The sequence below is a fragment of the Corticium candelabrum genome, chromosome 9 (genome assembly GCF_963422355.1).
Source record: "Corticium candelabrum chromosome 9, ooCorCand1.1, whole genome shotgun sequence".
NCBI classification, from domain to species: domain Eukaryota; kingdom Metazoa; phylum Porifera; class Homoscleromorpha; order Homosclerophorida; family Plakinidae; genus Corticium; species Corticium candelabrum.
The window spans coordinates 7,982,618-8,001,109 of NC_085093.1; the positions used below are offsets into that span (position 1 = coordinate 7,982,618).

The 18,492-nt window shown below is 40.2% G+C and overlaps 2 protein-coding genes across 4 annotated transcripts in view; one reads left to right on the forward strand and one right to left on the reverse strand.

Annotated features, from left to right (window-relative positions):
- Nucleotides 1-4,717, forward strand: part of LOC134184964 (protein tweety homolog 2-like) — a 25,676-nt gene extending 20,959 nt beyond the window's left edge. Inside the window, exons 7-14 of one of the 2 annotated variants that reach the window (XM_062652739.1) lie at nucleotides 3,304-3,359; nucleotides 3,422-3,508; nucleotides 3,569-3,661; nucleotides 3,721-3,761; nucleotides 3,844-3,942; nucleotides 4,002-4,058; nucleotides 4,340-4,415; nucleotides 4,467-4,717. In XM_062652739.1, the coding sequence (XP_062508723.1) occupies nucleotides 3,304-3,359; nucleotides 3,422-3,508; nucleotides 3,569-3,661; nucleotides 3,721-3,761; nucleotides 3,844-3,942; nucleotides 4,002-4,058; nucleotides 4,340-4,415; nucleotides 4,467-4,511 (554 nt within the window). In that variant the 3' untranslated portion in view covers nucleotides 4,512-4,717. The remainder of the gene's footprint in view (nucleotides 1-3,303; nucleotides 3,360-3,421; nucleotides 3,509-3,568; nucleotides 3,662-3,720; nucleotides 3,762-3,843; nucleotides 3,943-4,001; nucleotides 4,059-4,339; nucleotides 4,416-4,466) is intronic. The other variant, XM_062652740.1, reaches the window with a different exon arrangement.
- A 980-nt stretch (nucleotides 4,718-5,697) lies between these two features.
- Nucleotides 5,698-18,459, reverse strand: LOC134183889 (T-complex protein 11-like protein 1). 2 transcript variants are annotated; one of them, XM_062651456.1, is made up of 16 exons: nucleotides 18,279-18,459; nucleotides 17,895-18,203; nucleotides 17,608-17,812; nucleotides 11,105-11,215; nucleotides 10,971-11,037; nucleotides 10,667-10,905; nucleotides 10,559-10,612; nucleotides 10,466-10,490; nucleotides 10,312-10,399; nucleotides 10,112-10,232; nucleotides 7,041-7,264; nucleotides 6,845-6,981; nucleotides 6,643-6,782; nucleotides 6,386-6,570; nucleotides 6,156-6,322; nucleotides 5,698-6,077 (listed from the first exon to the last, which is right to left on the reverse strand). In XM_062651456.1, the coding sequence occupies exons 1-16, from the start codon at nucleotides 18,371-18,373 to the stop codon at nucleotides 5,881-5,883; spliced, it is 2,364 nt and encodes a 787-aa protein (XP_062507440.1). In that variant the 5' UTR covers nucleotides 18,374-18,459; the 3' UTR covers nucleotides 5,698-5,880. The 2 variants fall into 2 exon arrangements, with proteins under 2 accessions (XP_062507440.1, XP_062507439.1); XM_062651455.1 differs by having other exon boundaries at nucleotides 10,312-10,490.
- Between the last annotated feature and the right edge of the window lie 33 nt (nucleotides 18,460-18,492).

Below are 18,492 nucleotides of genomic sequence, written 5' to 3' on the forward strand. Positions count from 1 at the left end.
ACCAGTCCTGTGTAGACCGTACGTGTTGTCGTCCTTCGTAAATCTTGGAGCAATCAATTATTTCTTGCCGATGGAACTTACTTTTCTAGCACTTTCATTTCTCTCCAACTTCTGATTGCATTTGCACTAAATTCAATGTACACATTTTCTGCAGCAAGCACTACACGGGAGTGTGTTGATTTCTATCGAAACAAGTGCGAAGAGCAAGATTCAAATTCATTCAGCACATCCGGGACCTCGCAACAAAGATTGCATGTGACGTGTCCACACCCCCGCTGAGACTGTGTCTTCTGTCAGAGCACTACAGTATCTTGCCTGTACGAAGGACGGGGCATGGATCTAATATATATATATATATATATATATATATATATATATATATATATATATATATATATATATAAATAGTTATTTTTTGAGACAAAAGCTTTTAAAAACAATGATACTCAAAAGTGGTTATTACTTACTATCGGTAGCATAGACGTTTGCCACTGTCAGTTTATTTATTTTTATTCTTAAAGACACTTCATATACTAGTAGATGATTTTAATTTTGCAACAGCCACTAGTTGCTGGTTCTGTGTTCTTTGCAGACATGTTTCAACTTTTTATGGGTTATTACTTTTTATACTTTTATGGTACGTACACAATTAACATCAGGATATTCATCTAACAAAATGTCTACACACTGTTGCTTAGATGAAACTGTAAACAGGCTAATTGACTTTCATAACTGGGACCAGAACCTTCGATTATCAGTATTGGGAATACCACCTCTTACCTTCGTTGTTTACTGTCACCTTGCCCAAGAACCGATAATGTCTCACTCGAATGTGTATGAACTGTCACTCTTACGTTGTTGAGTTTGAGTTAAGAAAATGTGGACTTCCAAGTGTTTTGAGACATGATTGACTGACACAGAATGGTCTCTCTTCGTTTTGAAGGTTTCCTTCAATGTGTAAGTAATTGCCAATGGCTTTCAGTAATCAAACGTACTCTTGAATACTTGGTGACTGACTAACGACTTCCATGTGTTCATAAAACTCCTGTTCTTGATAATCTTCCTCTCACCAACTAGCATTCTCATTTGATTTACTTGATTCTATGTCGTTGCATGATTCTTGGTATTTCGGGATTTCAGTTTAGAAACTGAATGTTGACTTTGACATGTATGAACACACAGGTGTAATATGCTCCCTTTTACCACATGAAGACAGTCTTGAACCGACAATTGGAATTTCTATGATTTTGCCGACCAGTGTTGACATTTGGCGTACATTGTGTGACAGATTAAGTTATTCGACTAACAGTCTCGAAACACATTTGCCAACATTTTTGTAAATCTTTCATATTCCTTTGTGCGCCCTCCATTTGTTGTACTATGTAAACGGCTTGTTCAAAAGTTAGCTTCTCTTCTATAAGAAATTGCCTTTTTGAGTAAATTCCTTTTGTTATCATCATTGAACATCATCAAGGAAGTCACCGAAGCAATGATTTGCCAAGTGCTTCAATTCAATCACTTATATGCAAATTGTTTCTTCATGTTTCGGTTGTCAACAATAGGAATGAAATTGCATGGTGGGCAATTATAGATGACATTGGGTCAAAATGCATGATTTCGTAACACTCCTGCAAGTTTCTCCAAAGCCATTTTGCTGTTTGGCCCTGGTGTGAGTAGAATGTTGAATGCACATTTAGTCTTTAGCTCCCAGCAAGCTCAGAAACATAGGACATGTTTTTCAGTGTTTATCCTACATTCTTATTGTAGACTGAAAATCGTTCATTATCCTGGTCAAAGTCTCTTACTGCTCCTGTAGCTGGTAATGCCAGAAATCCCATTGCTAATCCATTGTGCTTTTTTGCTGGTGTGTGTTTGAATCACATCCTTAATTTTAGTTGCCATTTGTTACACCATGTGCGTAACACAACTCAAATTATAGTTGACTGTGAATCTAATTTCATCGCTCAACTAAAACTGAACTCTCTCAGTCCTCAATGTCGCTGATATAATGTATATGACAGTGCATGTGCACACCAGATGCACGTGCCCAATGCATGCATACGCAACTATATTATAACCATTAGGCAAACACAATATATCACAGTTTCCATGTACAACCAAGAATACGTACTGCTCTGTGATTGGACCAAGTTGATGGCACAGGAAGCACGACACATTATTAGCGGACCTTGTAAGTCACAGAACTATGCACTCAAACTGGCAATGCTCAAGTCTCTTAAGTATGTTACTTAGTCACATGACTTTACAAAGTTGGTTTTTATAGCTCATAGCTAAAACTAGTTTTTAATTTTTTTGTTGCCCACTACCAGCAAACTTGAGATTTCTTTCATGCTAAAGTGTCATAACCATTGATTGTTTATACATCGAGACAATAACATTGTCTATATCCGGGTATGACGTTGATGTTTGAAGTTTGAGATTTGACTGTATTTAGTAGTGATTTGTTGTAGCATAGCTATTGAAAGGGCATTTTAGCCAAAGTCTTCATCTTATAACTCAACATGCAATAGAGATAAGAGATTGACTGAAAAAATTAATTTGTTGACTTAAGCAAGTTTGCCTGTTTCTTGTGAACGTTTGAACTTCTTGATCTTGTCATGTTCACAAGAATTAGGAGATCTAAAATTTGAAACCAAAGTTGGTTTGTGGTAGTCCAGCACCTTAATTATACTATGCTTTATATTATTTTAAGCAAACTGTTTTTGTAAGACTTTAGTGGTGCATGAATACAATAGTGTTCAAGCTGAGAAATCTTTGTGACTAAATCTCTTTGATAGTTTTACGGACTAATTCAGACAAACTAGGTATGCCTCACCTCGCTAGGTGAACAGCTTAATTGAGTGACTTTGTGCACAGTATTTCATCAGATTGAGCTGCCCTTGTAACCGTGAAATAGTAGCTTTTCCCGTATGTTTTGTATTGACAAGATGACTGTTAATGTTTCCTAATGTTTGTCATTGGTTGTGTATGCAATCTGTGTACACATGCAGCTGCTGCAAGTGGGGTACGTTTTATTGCACATGCACTATAATAGCCTAGTACATGGTTGGTCACAAATAGAAATAGGACCACCAACAATTTACTGCTTGAGATGTTAGTTCTGAAGAAAGATTATCAGAACTGGAGTAAGCCAGTTGTTATACCGCGTATCTAATTATAGCTACGAGAGCCGTGTCAACACTTTTTAACAATTTTTGCTAATTTTTATGTAGGGAATATTAATATTGGATCTATATATAGTCACTGAATTGAAACTTAGCTGAACTTATTTTGTTTATCTAGACACAGTTGAGTATTATGTTTGCTGCTCTGAACAGTATGAGAGTCCTTTTCAAGAGGTGTTTTGTTTATTGTTGTCTGATTTCGTTACAACCTGGTCACTGTGCTTGATATCAACAAGGAGTTAAATGCGGCTTTTGAGGCTTCAGAGGAGATAGAAAGTTTGCTAACTGAGCTAAAGGAGCAAGTTGAAAATGCATCCCAAGTTGTATGTAACTCTCTCAGGTTGGCTTTGTTGCTATTATGAATGTCTTTCTGTTGTTAATAGGATCTAGTTAACCAGGCAATTAGTGGATTTGATAAGGGAAGAGAACATCTGCATCAAATTGCACAAGCTTTGCATTGCCAAGGTTTACACGAGGTTAGAATAGAAGTTCATAACTGTTGTTTAAATATAATTGTCTGTAATTATGTTGGTAGTTGTACGTTGAAGCTCGAACATCAATTTGTGACAATGGCATGTATGAGCATATATGAATCATCTCGTAGTAACAGCTATATTGCTGACACTGTTACTGTTATTATATTTTATGTATCTTCAAGTTTGAGCCTGATTATACTGTGTGGTGCTGCTATGACAACTTCGGTCATGTTTGTAATTGTGATCAGCTGTGGTTGCCATTTGCTGAAAAAGTTGAAACAGTAGTGACAACTTCTGCTATAATGTACATTTTGAAGGCTTTGACATTGTGGTGTTTTAGAGAACATGAATACCAGGACACAGAAAGAATGCCTCTTACTGTTCATGATGACAACAAGTAAAGCAGTTGTAGTCATGTCTATGGAAAACCAAACGTGCCTTTATTATGTTTTTTATATTTGTTGTGAGACAAGAATATTTTTTGTGAAACAAGAATATTTTTAAGATGAGAACATTTTTGTGAGATGAAATGGTGGTTAGTGGTAGTCTCACAAAAATGTTCTTGTTTCACAAAGATATATTCTTGTCTCACAAAAATATTCTCATAACAGAGTCACGTTTGGCGTTCCATACGTATCTCATGCCAGTATATATGTACTATGGTAATGTTTATTTCAGTGGTAATACATCTAGCTATGGTTCATATAATGAAAACCATGCTGTGGATGAGACTAGAGTTGATCTTCCACCTACTGTAAGTATTGTCAAGCTAATGTTGTGAGTATTTAAGGGTTGTATATGGTAGGTCCAGTATGAATCGTTTGTGCCCAATGATGGAAATGACCAGTGACAACATGATGGTACTTGGTATCACTCATAGACTATGGATTTGTAACATGAACAAATATCTGTTGGTTGTCAGCAACTTGCTTGTAATGTTTAGAGTATGTAGTAGTAGTTTGCTAGTGTAGATTTGTACTGTACAGTAGCTCTTAGTATCTTCGATTAGTTTATGCTGTGCCAATAGGAAAGTTGATTGCCATGATCGGGAACGAAACAGCACCAGCTTTATAGAATGCCTTAATTAATTGAATGCCTCAACAATTGGGCCAAAATTTCTGGGTGTTACTTACTGCTAGCAGAAGCCCACTAATCTAACTATTGTGACAAGGTCTTCTCATATGTCTGGATTGAGTCTTCTTTTTGATTAATTAATTACAGTTGATTTGTGAGGTGACTCTGTTGTACCTATTGTATGCATTACACAAAATTGTCAAACAGCTTGTTGCTAATTATAATAAATAACTGATCTTCCACTATTAGAGTCACTTTATTCTGTTATGAAAAGTTTCTAAAATCAAGTTGCTTTGTGAGATGATTGTCTGTCATGGGATGTCTTACATACAATAAATATTCATCAATGTAGACTCGTGTTCTGGATCCTATTAATGTGTTTCAATTTGACAAGAGTTGTCTTTTTGAAAGAAACAGTTGTCTGCTTGACTAGTGGTTTGTGCCATTCCTACAATGAGGACGACAATGATAACATGTGATCTAAGCTGTGGGATGACTTAGTTGTCTATAATACCGTATATTTGAGCCTACTTTTTCCCTATAAGGGGTCGCACAAGTCTCATTAACACTAATTTCATCAGTATCTCCAATTGGGATAATGTACCTTTGAAATTATTAAATAACATGCTACAATGTTATGTCATTACTTTAGCAATGTCACTTGAAATATACGATAATGATGACACTGATGACACCACGGTGGGACAAACGTACGCATGGCAAACCCTTGTTGTTGTGCGTGTTTACAGCTCAGTTGATTAGTTAGTTAATGATAGGTATTCTAGTGATTGCCATTCCTAAAAGTTGGCTGGTAGTTGTGTGGATGCCTTTAATATTTCCTTTTAATTAAGACATAGGATATCCTTTTCTCACATGGACTAGATATTTGAATATACAAGCAATTAGCCTGAAACCTGAGCATGTGCTCTACTAAATGTAGATACCTAGAGCAATCGCTAAGCTCAAGTCAAACGTTTGCTTTCTGTGGTTAGTTATTATAAATAGATATCTTTAGAAAGACCACTACTACAGTCTACTGGTCATTCATACATTTGCATACACTGTAGTTAGGGGACACACAAGTTGACAACATGTCATCTGTATCATCACCAAAAATAAACAAAAACAGACCAATAAAGAATATATCATTCAGCAGAATGGTCCAACAGTGCTCTGTAAGTTGGGTCGAACACTTGACAATTATGGCGTACAAGGTGGTGAAACTCTTCCATAACCAGTAGTAATTCTGTGGAGCAGAGTAACAGACCAGGAGGAGCCTGCCAAGTAGATTCTCTTGGATTCATGTAAACAATATCTTCAACTAGAGGCTTCAGTCGTGATACTGCCAATCAGAGACAAACACATCATAGGTTTACAACAGTCATTTTTTTATGTAAGCAGACATAGTAATGGTACTGACATAACAGCTGAAAAACAGGGTGTTGTGGACAAAATGTTGCTTTGACAAGCTGATAAAGGTTACTTCCAGCAGTTGGTGATGGAGGAGGTAGCTGATGGTTGTTTCGCCATTGCAGCAGCACAGCTTTCACTTGTTCTGCCACATTAGATGAAACTTCTTTTAAATTTCTAGACTCACAACAACAAAGTCTATTGTTATAGAGTCTGAATATAGTTAGTTTGATTCCTGACATTTCTTTTCTTCCCCTGAGAACACACAGAAGATCTCTTTTCAAATGGTCCAATAGGTCCTTGTCCCTTTGCAGTGGCTGCCCAAGCGGTGAACTTGCTGCAACTGTCATACACGCACAAAGAGAAACCAAAGAGTAAAACTCTGATTGCATTGTCTTCAACCGTATAACATCAAACTGCCATGTCTACACATCATCGTAAACATCGTTATCCTCATCAAACAGGTGACCATTTGTGTTTTAATTTTAAAAATGTACCTCTGGATAGTCTTCCTGATCAGGCCAAAAGAGCAGGTTTGCCATAGCAGCAGCGATGATATTTTCGTGGTTAATCATCTTTGATGCATTCCTTTCTCTTTTAGCTATTTTAAGCCATTTCTTTGTAGCACGCAAGTCTCCTGTAACAACAACATCATACACAGATACATAATAGCTGTAGCCACATCTGTGTGGCACTGACCTTGGCTTATTTCAAGAAATTCCTGAAACTTTTCCCGTTCATGTTCGGCTGCTCTAAGTCGTAAGTGAGGCTTAATCATTTGTAACTGAAAGTTGGCCAAGTCAAGTTTCAGTTGTTCCAGCACTTTGAAGACATTCCTGGCATTAACGTTAGTGAAAATTAATATATACTGCATTCTACTGAATGAAGTCCTCACTTAAAAAGCTCTACCACATTGCCTTTGTACAAAAGCAGTGACTTGACAGTTTCGTCTCTTTCTGGTGAACACAAGCAAAGTAAAACAGAGACAATGAAGTCAGCATAGCTGCCTATGTTGAGGATGCCATGTTGTGCTTGTTGACTGACGAGTTCATAATCCAACACTTGATTGACTTCATCCTTCATTGTGGAATGGTGTGGTGGTATCAGCTCTAGTAAACCCTACATGACATGTAACTGCATCACTGTAAAACCTTACACTTGGCATTTCGTGCTTGTGCACATGTACAGTTCAGATATTATTTACTGTGCAATTTCAGAAAAGTCGAATAAAACAGATTTGTAGTAGACATTACCTGCACATGCCATTTTTACATCTACACCTACAAGTTACTTGTAGCTAAATGATGACATTGACAATAGAACAATCACTTTGTAATATTGTGGTATCACTGACTAGCGACCGTTTTGACCCTCATATAAAATGTAATTGCAAATTCTGCTCTTACAATCACCGATCAGGAGATAAGGCCGTGTTTCCACTAGCTGCACCTTAAACTAGTCTAGCTTAAATGGGTTTAAGAACTAAACCAGTTCAAGAAAGCGACTGTTTCCACTAGTAACTTGCACATTCGGGATGTGCAAAACAAACAGTCTAGGAACGCCTTATTTCGAAGTATTGGGCTGCTTTGACGCCGAGTCAGAGCAACTGTTGGTTTTCACTGATTCAACATCTGCTAGTAGGAATTTGCATGACGATGACCAAGGACACCGTCTTGTCTCTCTCCATAGCTACTGATTTCTTTCCCCTAGTTAACGACCCTTACATCTTTTAGGGCAATCCTATCCCAGCAAAATAGTCAATATCATCAATACGACATTGTGGGAAGCCATCTAAACAAGTGGCTACTGTCACGTGACAGTTAAACCTAAACCACTTTGCTAAACCTACTTTGAAGTGGGTTTAGGAAAGCGGTTTAGGTTTAAAATAGAACTGGTTTAGTGCAGGTGGAAACAAGTGAATTCTTAAACCAGTTTAGCTTAAACCACTTGTTAAACCGGTTTAGGCACTAGTGGAAACGCGCCCTAAGTGTAGCCAACTAATTGACATCTATACAGCACATGTATTGATATTGAATAGATGCAGTAGCATGCTTACACAGGGGTGCCCATCTGGCGCTATGGTGCTGGTAACTTAGCGCCAAGCCAATTTTTGCAGTGCCAAAGCAGCGCTAAGATTTTAGCAATGTTTTGGCATGCCCATTACTGATTACAACGCACAAGTATAGGTATGTCAATATGTCAAAGCAAAGAACGGTTGACTTCCAGAAGTAAAAGGAGGTCTAGTGACTCCAGCCCTGAGATGCAGACTACGTCTGTCATACACACACTTTACAGACTTTACCAGTCATACCTACATACATATTTTACCAGTATGCGTGGAAGTGTCCCTCAAGTCAAAGTATGCACAGTGCCAAGTACACTTCAACTTGGGCAGCCCTGATGCTAGTGACAACTTCTGGTTTCCAGATACAGTCGACTCCCCTTCATTAATGCACCTGGGTCATGATTATGTGCATGCATGCCTCAAAACCTTTTTTGTATGATGGTCTTTTTGCACTGCATGCTTCCAAGGTAGTGCAGTGTGTTGGACATTCAGATGCAGCTCATCATTGGTGAGCTTGTATGCTAGAATATAGTTACCACACACGGTCTAATACAACATCATACTGCAACAACTTGATCGTTCCAATTCAGGCTATAAACAGATTTCATGCATGCAATCAGCTTTGCCTTCAGTGCAAACTAGAGCGTGTAAGTCCTCGTGGTTACTAAGTGTTTGAAAAAGTGCACCCTTTTCAAAGTGATGCAGTGTGCATGTCCGACTGTGACCCTTCACCTTTAAGATGATTTCTGAAGGTCTAAAATCTGACCACGCCCCCAAACCAAATCAATCCCTTTACACAGGGTACTGTGATACTCTCCATCGTCATGCCTGGATGGCAAAATAAGCAGACTGCCAGTACAGTAAAGCTTGTCTGTGTTCATTAGGAGACTTCCAGAATAGACCTTCTGTGTATAATGAAATACCAAGCCTGACAACTGCCAGTGTCCTAAGTATACATCACATTTAAACAACAAAATTAGTTCCCAACAAACCATTCAAATTATCTGTTAATCTTCATCAAGTGTCCTGATTACAAGTCTACTGAATATAAATACAGACCTTTCTGTATGTAATGAAATGTCTTGTGAGTTTTCTATTTTCATATAACCTACTCTTCAATATTCCATTCAGCCATCACATATTTGACCACTGCATGCAATCATTCTTGGTCATTTCTAATGATCGATGATGCTGTCTCAATACCGTGTAAGCTCAAATAAGACCACAGCATAAATAAGCTCCGCATCCACAACTGGTTGAAAGAAATAAGTCCGCATCGCAAATAAGCCTTGTAGGACGGGGTTGTTATGTTAGCAAGACTACGTGCACACTTTGTATGAGAGACCTGGAAACAGGTATACTTTTAGCTATAAACGAGGAAACATTCAAACCGTTAAAATCGCATAGAGGAAAGAAGTTGCATCGCTATACTTTAGAAGAAAAACTGAAGGTTGTTGAGAAGGCGAAAGTAGTTGGAAACCAGGCGGCAGCACAGGAACATGGTGTGAAGAATGAGAAAACGATGAGGGAATGGCAGAGTAAAAACAGACCTTCAAGCTGTTGGGCAACCAAGCAAGAAATATCGCTTAGGAAGCGGTTGGCATGTTACCCATAAATGAATAAGCCCCACACTCTGAAAGAAATAAGCCCCACAGGGCTTCTTTAAGCTTATATGGTAGCTACAAAGTGAGAAAACTTCTAAAAACCACTTTCACATATTTTGTAAATATTACACATAAGATAGGGATCTTCATGTCATGTACAGAGCAGTGGTGTAGGAAAGTGATTACAATTGGGGACTATATCAGCACATGTGCATGTGCACTTTTACACATATCGTTAGGTCCGGTGTCCCTGTAATGTCCATCAAACCAAATGTAACTCATTGCTATGAAACAAACCTGTTTCACTTCTGCTAATAGACCAAGCGCCTGGTGATACTCAGGTGGATTCTTGTCTAGTTGTCCCTGCAAGCTTTCCCAGAATGCCTTGTGCACTGCACCAGTGACCAGTTCCTCTAAACTATAAAGCATCCAATTTAACGAGTCATGTTTACACAAGTATTACATTATCTGTACAGATATAACGGACTAAAACAGACCTTCCTCCTGGTGGCTTATGAGGCTCCAGCTTAAAGGAAGCATTGACATTTAACTCATGAGTCAACATCATCTTTTCAATGGCTCCTTCTAGTTTTTTTTTAAATATAGTGCTATTGCCCTCTGCTGTGACAGATTGATCAACTGTATGCTCACTGAGGATTTGAGGCAATTCAGGTTTCTGGTTAATATAGAAATGCAGTCAAACATATATTGACAACTACAAACTGTTTCAATTACTAATAATACATCGATCTCTTGAGATGAAGCACCACTCTCCATTTGCACAGCTCGCATTGTGTCCTTGACAGAGCCATTTGAAGTTATACTCTACTTTATGACACTAAACAAGCTCACCCATCCCCCTAGACGTCTCAGATCTTGCTCCAGCTGCTGCATCCTGTGATCAATGTCTTGAACTACAGTCACCTGAGCATCAGTCTGCAGTGAATTATTGCCCAGTATGCTACGTTTCAACTGTTCTGCTTGTTTCCAGAAAGCACACAACTCCAAAATAAGACGTTGCTTGTCAGCTTTCTTCCATTCATCAAAAGCAGCAATGTACTGTTGCCAAAGAAAGACAAATGATTCAATATCTATAAGACAATAGCAACGAAGTGAGACAATCATTTCAACACTAGAATAAGAATAATGACACGACTTTGATGGAATCCTTTCAGAAGAAGTCGGAAACAGTGCACAATTGCAGCAGCCAGTGCTTCTAGATTCTGGTAAGCATGAAACACAAAGCTATGACCTTAATTACTCATACTTGCTTAATTCAACAAAACGTACTGTCTCCTTGAGCCCACCATTCTGACCAAGAGCAATACTTGGAAAGTTGCAGATGGCAAAAGCAGAAAGAAAAATCCTAGCACTAGCAGGGCTTGCAAATGCCACATTCATCTTAAACAACAGTACATATACATTAGTTTTGTATATATATAGGTGCATAGATACACATGTATATGTTCTGCACAAAGCGCAGATTTGGGCAATCCATGGACTGCCCCGTATAATCCATGGATTTCCTGTACAAACCACAGATTGCTAATACAAACCATGCATACCTAACCCTAACCTTAACCATAACCCTAATATTAACCCTAACTTTCAAATTATGCAGAAAAACTAGAAATCCATGGCTTGTCCATATCTATGTTTTGCACATAACATATACACTAAATCCATCCATATAAATGCAAGTACACATACATATAAACATGTAGCCAACTGTTATCTAATTTACTATAATATATGTATATGCCTATATATAAATAATATATATGTATATGTATAGATAAAAGTGAAAATTGGGATTAATACTAACTACAGGTGCCATCCCTACTTAGGAAGTGCTACTGCACTCCCAGATACATATATAAAGGAAAGCTGTCTGTCAGTCTGTGTATCTGTCTGTAAGAGCATTGTTCCAAACGGCAAGTCGAAGGCCACCAAAAATTTGGCTCACGCACGACAAATCTAAGGAGCTTGACAGTGAAACTGTTGTTGTCTTCTAGAGTTCTATTGGAACATGATTTCCTGCCGATTGAACCCGTGTCCACTCACATGCAAATTACTCTGGAACGGCACATTGGATCTCCACCAAATTTATACTCTCCATTCCTGACCTCGGACGGCACAGAGCGTGTCGCTTATTGCCAGCGACGTCAAACAAGGCAATATATGTTTTTAGTATATCCAGGTCTTTGGAAAATATGCCTACCTCCATTTGCCTGTGTGCATGCGTCGAATAGCTGCCATGTTTGATACACCTGTTCCCTGCAACAGTGGCAACGTCTTCGAAGTGACGACATCTAACGGGACTGCCAAAATGGCTGCAAGATGAGATGTGGCTTGGTACATATACGGGGAAGCGACTATACAGATGGGTAAGTAACTGACTATGACTTCCTAACTGCATATGACTTCCAAGTTTCTGCTGCAGGATATATATCTCTGAATGGGAACTCGCTGCTAATTTCTCGGAACAAGACATTCTGTTGCATTTTCGTTTGCATTCAACAGGATCTTAACTAACAATCAATAATCTAATCAGCCCAAGCGAAGAACGAGATCTCATCTAGTATAACATAAGTTCGAAGGCAGGTAAACAACAGTGTGTTGACAGACTTGTACTCGAAGAGTTTTTTCAGCAAGAAAGGCAATGCTCAAGTGAGCAATTACAGTTGGTAAGAGTCTGACTCTCAATTCTGGCTATGTCATCTGTCTGTTTAAAGGCACACTCTGGAAAACAGTGCAGCGTCTAGTGCACAGCGTAGTGCACAACCGAAATAGCGAGGTCCAGTGATCAAGGGCATTCGCAAAAGTGTTTCTGCATAGTAGGGACAAGAGCCTCATAAATTGTTAGAACACGATCGACGACAGCGTCCATTGCCTTCAATGCCAAATAATCTCTCAAAACACCGATACTCTCAAATGTTGCTGGACAAAACTAAATCGCACAAAAAGTCAGTCTCTAGACGGTTTGAAAGTAGCAAGACGGTTTCCACCATGCTTGCAACAGCAGAAACAACAGAGAGACCCTTTCCGGAAATGTAATGGTGTGAGCAAGGCTCATGTGATCTGATCATGTGCCAAAAAATGCTTTACTTGGCAGATGAAATTCTTGAAAACCCCCGTCAGTTCTTAAGTTATGAAACGTTGTTAATGTACATCTGTCTAGTTTGCTCTGAGATAGCGCCCAGATATCCAACTTGGTTAGTATGGATTTCCATTAGTGAGCGAAGGTGGAGCCAGTGGCCTAGCGCATATCTCCAGAGTGTGACTTTAATGTAGGTAAAGAATAGGAATATGAACATGTTTTTGTGCACTGCAGATGTTACCTGTTTCTTGAAGAGGACGGGACGGTTACCAAAATATTGACAAGACCATATTTTGGCAAATGCAGAAATTTATAGAAGAGACCAACACACATGCATGAGCACACACACACACACACACACACACACACACACACACACACACACACACACACACACACACACACACACACACACACACATGCATGAGCACACACACACACACACACACACACACACACACACACACACACACACACACACACACACACACACACGCATGCATGCACACACACACACACACACACACACACACACACACACACACACACACGCATGCATGCACACACACACACACACCTTATATCAAGTGTTGAGTGCATCCAATACTATTAAGTCTTATAACACAGCCTGGAGTGTCCAATTCTGAAAGAGGTTGGAAGAACCCAATCCGATGGCATTATGCGCCCACATTATGCCATTAGCTTTGTACCCGAGCCCTCGTGGACTGCTGGAAAAGAGGGCCTAGTACATGTTCTCACATGTGTGCATATTATCCTGAATCAAGGTAATATATGTATGCGTGTCGAATTGGGTTTGCCTGGAACTTTCAGCCAATTGAAACATCCAAACCAGTGCCGTAAGCAGTACTAATGAAGCCTTTGCACACACAGATTTAACGGTCACTTCAAAGATTCGTGCGAACCTCTCCTCAAATCTTCATTTAGAATGTTTTGTGTATCTGCCGCCCCAAAAAAACAAAATTAGTTACCTATATGTCATTACCCATAGCAATTTCAGCTGAATTTAGGTTAGTAGCAGCTCGGTATAGTGTGATTAAAAGAGATGCGTTTTCTGTCATGCCGGAGTGACTGAACAAGAGTAGGGGCATACATCAAAATTGAAATACTGAGCGACAAGAAAGCAAAGGAGATCCACATTGCATTGACTGAAGTCTGGCAAGATCATGTGCCAGCAGCCAGGACAGTGAGAAAATGGGTAGAAAGATTTAGAAAAGGAAGTCCACTAAAGACGAACGATCGGGCCGTCCTCAAACATCAATGGGGAAGGGGAGAGAAATGTTCTGGCTGTTGACGAGCAGCAAGATCAGCTTTTTACCTGCAAAGAGGTAGCAAAAGAGGTGGAAATTTATCCTGTATCCACATATTAACGCATCTCGGCTACAGAAGGATTGCTGCCAAGTGGGTGCCACACATGCTGACTGACGACCAGAAGTGAACACAAGTGACTGTTGCTTGCCAGATGTTAGCTCACTATGGTACGGAAGATAATTGAATTCATTTCTCAAACGACTCATAGCTAGAAAAGAGACGTGGTTGAGGGTGTACAAACATGAGCTGAAGCAGCAGTCTTCAGAAAGGCGGTATCTGGCATCTCCTAGACCAAAAAAGTTCAGGCAAGCAGCAAGCAAACTAAAGACGATGGTAATCATAGCCTATGATTGGAAAGGAGTACTGATTCCGTATAATGCTGCAGCAAGACAAAGAGTAAACAAGGACTGCTAAAAGAGTTTTCATGGACAGACCGCGACCAGCTTTGAGGAAGCAATGACGATAACTTCTGCAGACATCAACGCCCACACATACTTCACGACAAAGCCTGTTGCCACATCGCCAACTACTCTTGGCCTCAAACGAGTGGGAGGTTCTTTCTCATCCCTTGTACACTCACTGGACAAGAGCCTTCTGGACTTTAATTTGTTTCCAAAACCAAAGAGGTGTTGCGTGGATAGATTTGAAGACTTGCTCGAGTTTAACATAATTACAGATAATAACAAAAATGGTCTTGCTTGCAGCATACTTAGCCTTCCTAAGCAATGGGCAAAAATGGAAAATGGCAAATGGATAAGGAGTTGTCGTTAGACAGTCACGTCCCCAGCCAGATGGCTGGGTTCCTCTGCACTACACAGGAGTTATGGGCTGTGTCAAGCAATCTCCTGGAGCCTGCCTAGGTACTCACATGAGCCCTGACTGTGACGCAAACTGTGGTGTGGGAACCCGAAGTCGATCCCACCTGGAACCCAAGACCCCAGTGGGTGATGAACTTTGTCGCAGTCGAGGGCCTTTGTAAAAAAAAGACCAGGTACTCATTTATACTCCAGAGTCAAGACAGGCAATTGGGTGTAAATTTCTTACCCAAGAAAATCATGCCAATGCTTGTCATCACTGTGACTTGAACTGACAACCTTGATGGGTCCCCGGATGTACTCACTTCATAAGATGACTCTCTAACCACCTGAGCTATAGCACCACACCAAGCGATGAGAGTCAGTCATAGATGACATGTGTAGATGGTAGCAGATCATTTTGAATAATAAAGTAGGTACATGCAATATAAAGAGTAATTCTTTCATGAACAATGTAGCGAGGCATAAACTTTGGAAATGACCATCATAGTAATCCAATTCTAAAAAGAGATTTAGCTACAGCATTCGCCTTTGGGTTTATGACAGCAATAAATTAGAATAAGCCTACGCCAATCCCTAGCTAGTAGTCTAACAAGAATGGCAGTGTATATAAGCAAAACAATTTTCTGTACCCTGTCATGATCGGTAACCAGATAAACACGTTTCTTTCTTTCTACACATGCAGTAGAACATACTGTACAGTACTCCTTCAGCTCTATACTACTAGTCATACATGAACCTCCGTCGAGTGACACTTTAAATGAAAGCTACAAAGTAATAATCATTTCAAAGTAGCTTGGACAGTTGAGCCTTGCTAATCCAAACTCGCTAATCCGAATTACCTTCGGACCCCTGCCTTGCATACCCAGATCCTATTGGCAGTCTGATCTGGGTTACAATTATCTAGTTTTCAGCAAATGTGTGTATCTGACTATTTTAAATCCTGACTGTCACATTATTTAGAAGTACATGTAGTCGTTGCAGTGGTGTCCTTTACCACAAACATGACATAGTGTAGAGATATACGTAAATGTGCCAGTGGTCTCAGAGTCAGAGGCAAGGTCTGAACCTCCAAGGCTGTGGTTTGGGATATTTGCCAATCCTAACAACTTCACTAATCCAAACAAGGCTTTACAAGGGCTGTTCGGATTAGCAAGGTTCTACTGCATTGCAACTAGAGTTAACTTAAAATTGATTCAAACATTTGTTATCATCAGTCTAGACAGCAGATTCATCTAGTAGAGATCCGTGAGTATAAAGATTTTGCATGTCTTTGTCTATTGCTTTTACAGTCTAAATTCAGATCATTCTTTATCTACATACACAATATCTATCCGCAGTTCGCAACTCGCGTTAGCAACGAAGTCCTGTAAATAACATGCATGCTACACTTCACGTTTGTGCATACTACTGCAGTACGATTGTATGCTCATAGACTCAGAAGTTCAAACGTCAATTCCACATGTATGGATATATTATCCCAATTCAGGGTAATATATGTACACAAGTGAAAACGGACTGGGGTGCATTCGATTTGCCCATTCAAACCATTCCGGAATACTAGGAATACGGGAATAATCTTTCAATTCACATTCCGGAATGATCTGCCTATATTCCAAGTAAACCACTTCGTTGACCGGTTTACTCGGTTTAGTTTGCAGTTTGGTTTACTAGAGGTGTGAGAATGAAAAGAATACCTGTTTGTTTTGACCAAACCGCAAACCATACATGCGCAGTAACTTGTCCGCCATGAGGACAGACGTACAGAAACAATTGTGCAGGCATCACGCGCTTCGACAACACACCCGGAATGCGGTTTGAGTGGAACAAGTCTTCGATTTGGAATGACTGTTCTCTTCATTCCGGAATGATTGTAATCGGCAAATCGGAATGCATGTCTGAGTAGAAGAAGAAATACACATGAGACATGCACACTCTCACTCACACATAGTTGAGTTCGTAAGATCATAGCTAGTACTAAATATGTAGTCCCTGTAGCCAGACTTATTCCCGCTCACTATCTGTTTGTCAGAGAGGAAATTGAAAACACAGTGGCTAGCGGTCTGGCAGTTGAACGTCTACTGGAAGGCTAGAGGTCTGGCACTTCCTGTTTAACGACTCGTGAACTGTTTGTAACATTGGCTGTCGACTGCTCCTTCCACCGAGGGTGCTACCACCCTTACAACTTTGTCTCAACTTCGTGTTGGCAACGCCGCAAGGATGGTGAACAGTATACTGCCCCTTGGGTGCTCCCACCCCACCAGTCGCTTCGCTCCCTCTCACCCTACAGCCTCCATTTAGATCATTCAGCACAGTATAAAAGTGCAATGTTGTTTTCTGCTTTGTGACTGTCGGACTGTATGTGATCATGCAGAGGAATCGTCAGAAGCGGTTGTCATTGCGCATGCACTATCCACTTGTGACTGCAAACCGCTAGCCACTTCCGTTCAATTTTTAGCAGGGAGTACTGGTTAGTAGGGAGCAGTCAGGTTATGTTAACTTCTGCAATATATTAGGTAGCCAAAAAACTGATCATACATGGCACTTACTTTATTTAGAGTGGCAAACAGGCTCCTAGTCGGTTTCAAAGCAGCCTTCGAGGTGATTAGACGCTGAATAGTTGCAAATTGTAATGGAGGCTTGGTTCGAAGGAGTTGAGAAGGAAGCGTCTCGGAGCAAGTCCTCAGAGCAATTCTCACCCACACCTGGCGCCACCAACGTTGAATCTTCCGCACAGCCTGATCAAGAAAGCAACTACAATACACAGGAAGTGAAGACAAATGTTGGCAGAATTCCAGAAGAGTGATACTAAACAGAGCGCAGCCCACTCAATTACCACGCGTCCGCATTCATGAACTGCAGCCTCCTCTTCCTCTCGTTTGCTACGTATTTCGCTCTCTTCACTTCCTTGCCACAGGAGAGCACTAGACGACGCAATCTCTTTTCCCTATACGCAACTGCTGTTTGCATGCGATATTCTAAATTTGTTCGAAAGCTTTTCTTTTCTCGCTGAAGTCTTTCCTCGTGAGACCGACGCACTTCATACACTCGTTCAAGATTCTCAGTCAGACGGCGCCTTCTCTCGTCCAGTAGCGCTCTTCGCTTGTCGGCAGCCTTGTCCTCTGTGCCGACAGTCTGATTGTTTCTACACATAAGGTAGACACACATCACACTCCCTGGCAAACACGACTACCAATAGTACAAAAAAACAACAACTGACACTCTATTTGCTAGGCGTTGAGCGAGGTGATGAGGTGATCCAGCAATTGTACTTTTTTCCCTGCAGTCTATCCACCAAAATCTGTTATCCGACATCCTTCCAGTTTCTTGAAGTGCAAGAAGTGAGATTCCAACAAACTGGTTGACGACACAACTGGGTCATATTTGTACAGTAAGCACCATGTGGGTGGGGCTACCGCAAGCAGTGTGTAGGT

What these genes read in the sequence shown, in the direction of transcription:
- LOC134183889 (XM_062651455.1), bottom strand. Translation starts at nt 18,373, where the DNA reads ATGTCGGATAACAGATTTTGGTGGATAGACTGCAGGGAAAAAAGTACA. An exon ending in ATGGTGGGCTCAAGGAGACA is followed by an intron (nt 11,038 to 11,104) that starts GTACGTTTTGTT and finishes CATGCTTACCAG; the next exon opens with AATCTAGAAGCACTGGCTGC. An exon ending in TGAGACGTCTAGGGGGATGG is followed by an intron (nt 10,613 to 10,666) that starts GTGAGCTTGTTT and finishes GGCTCTGTCAAG; the next exon opens with GACACAATGCGAGCTGTGCA.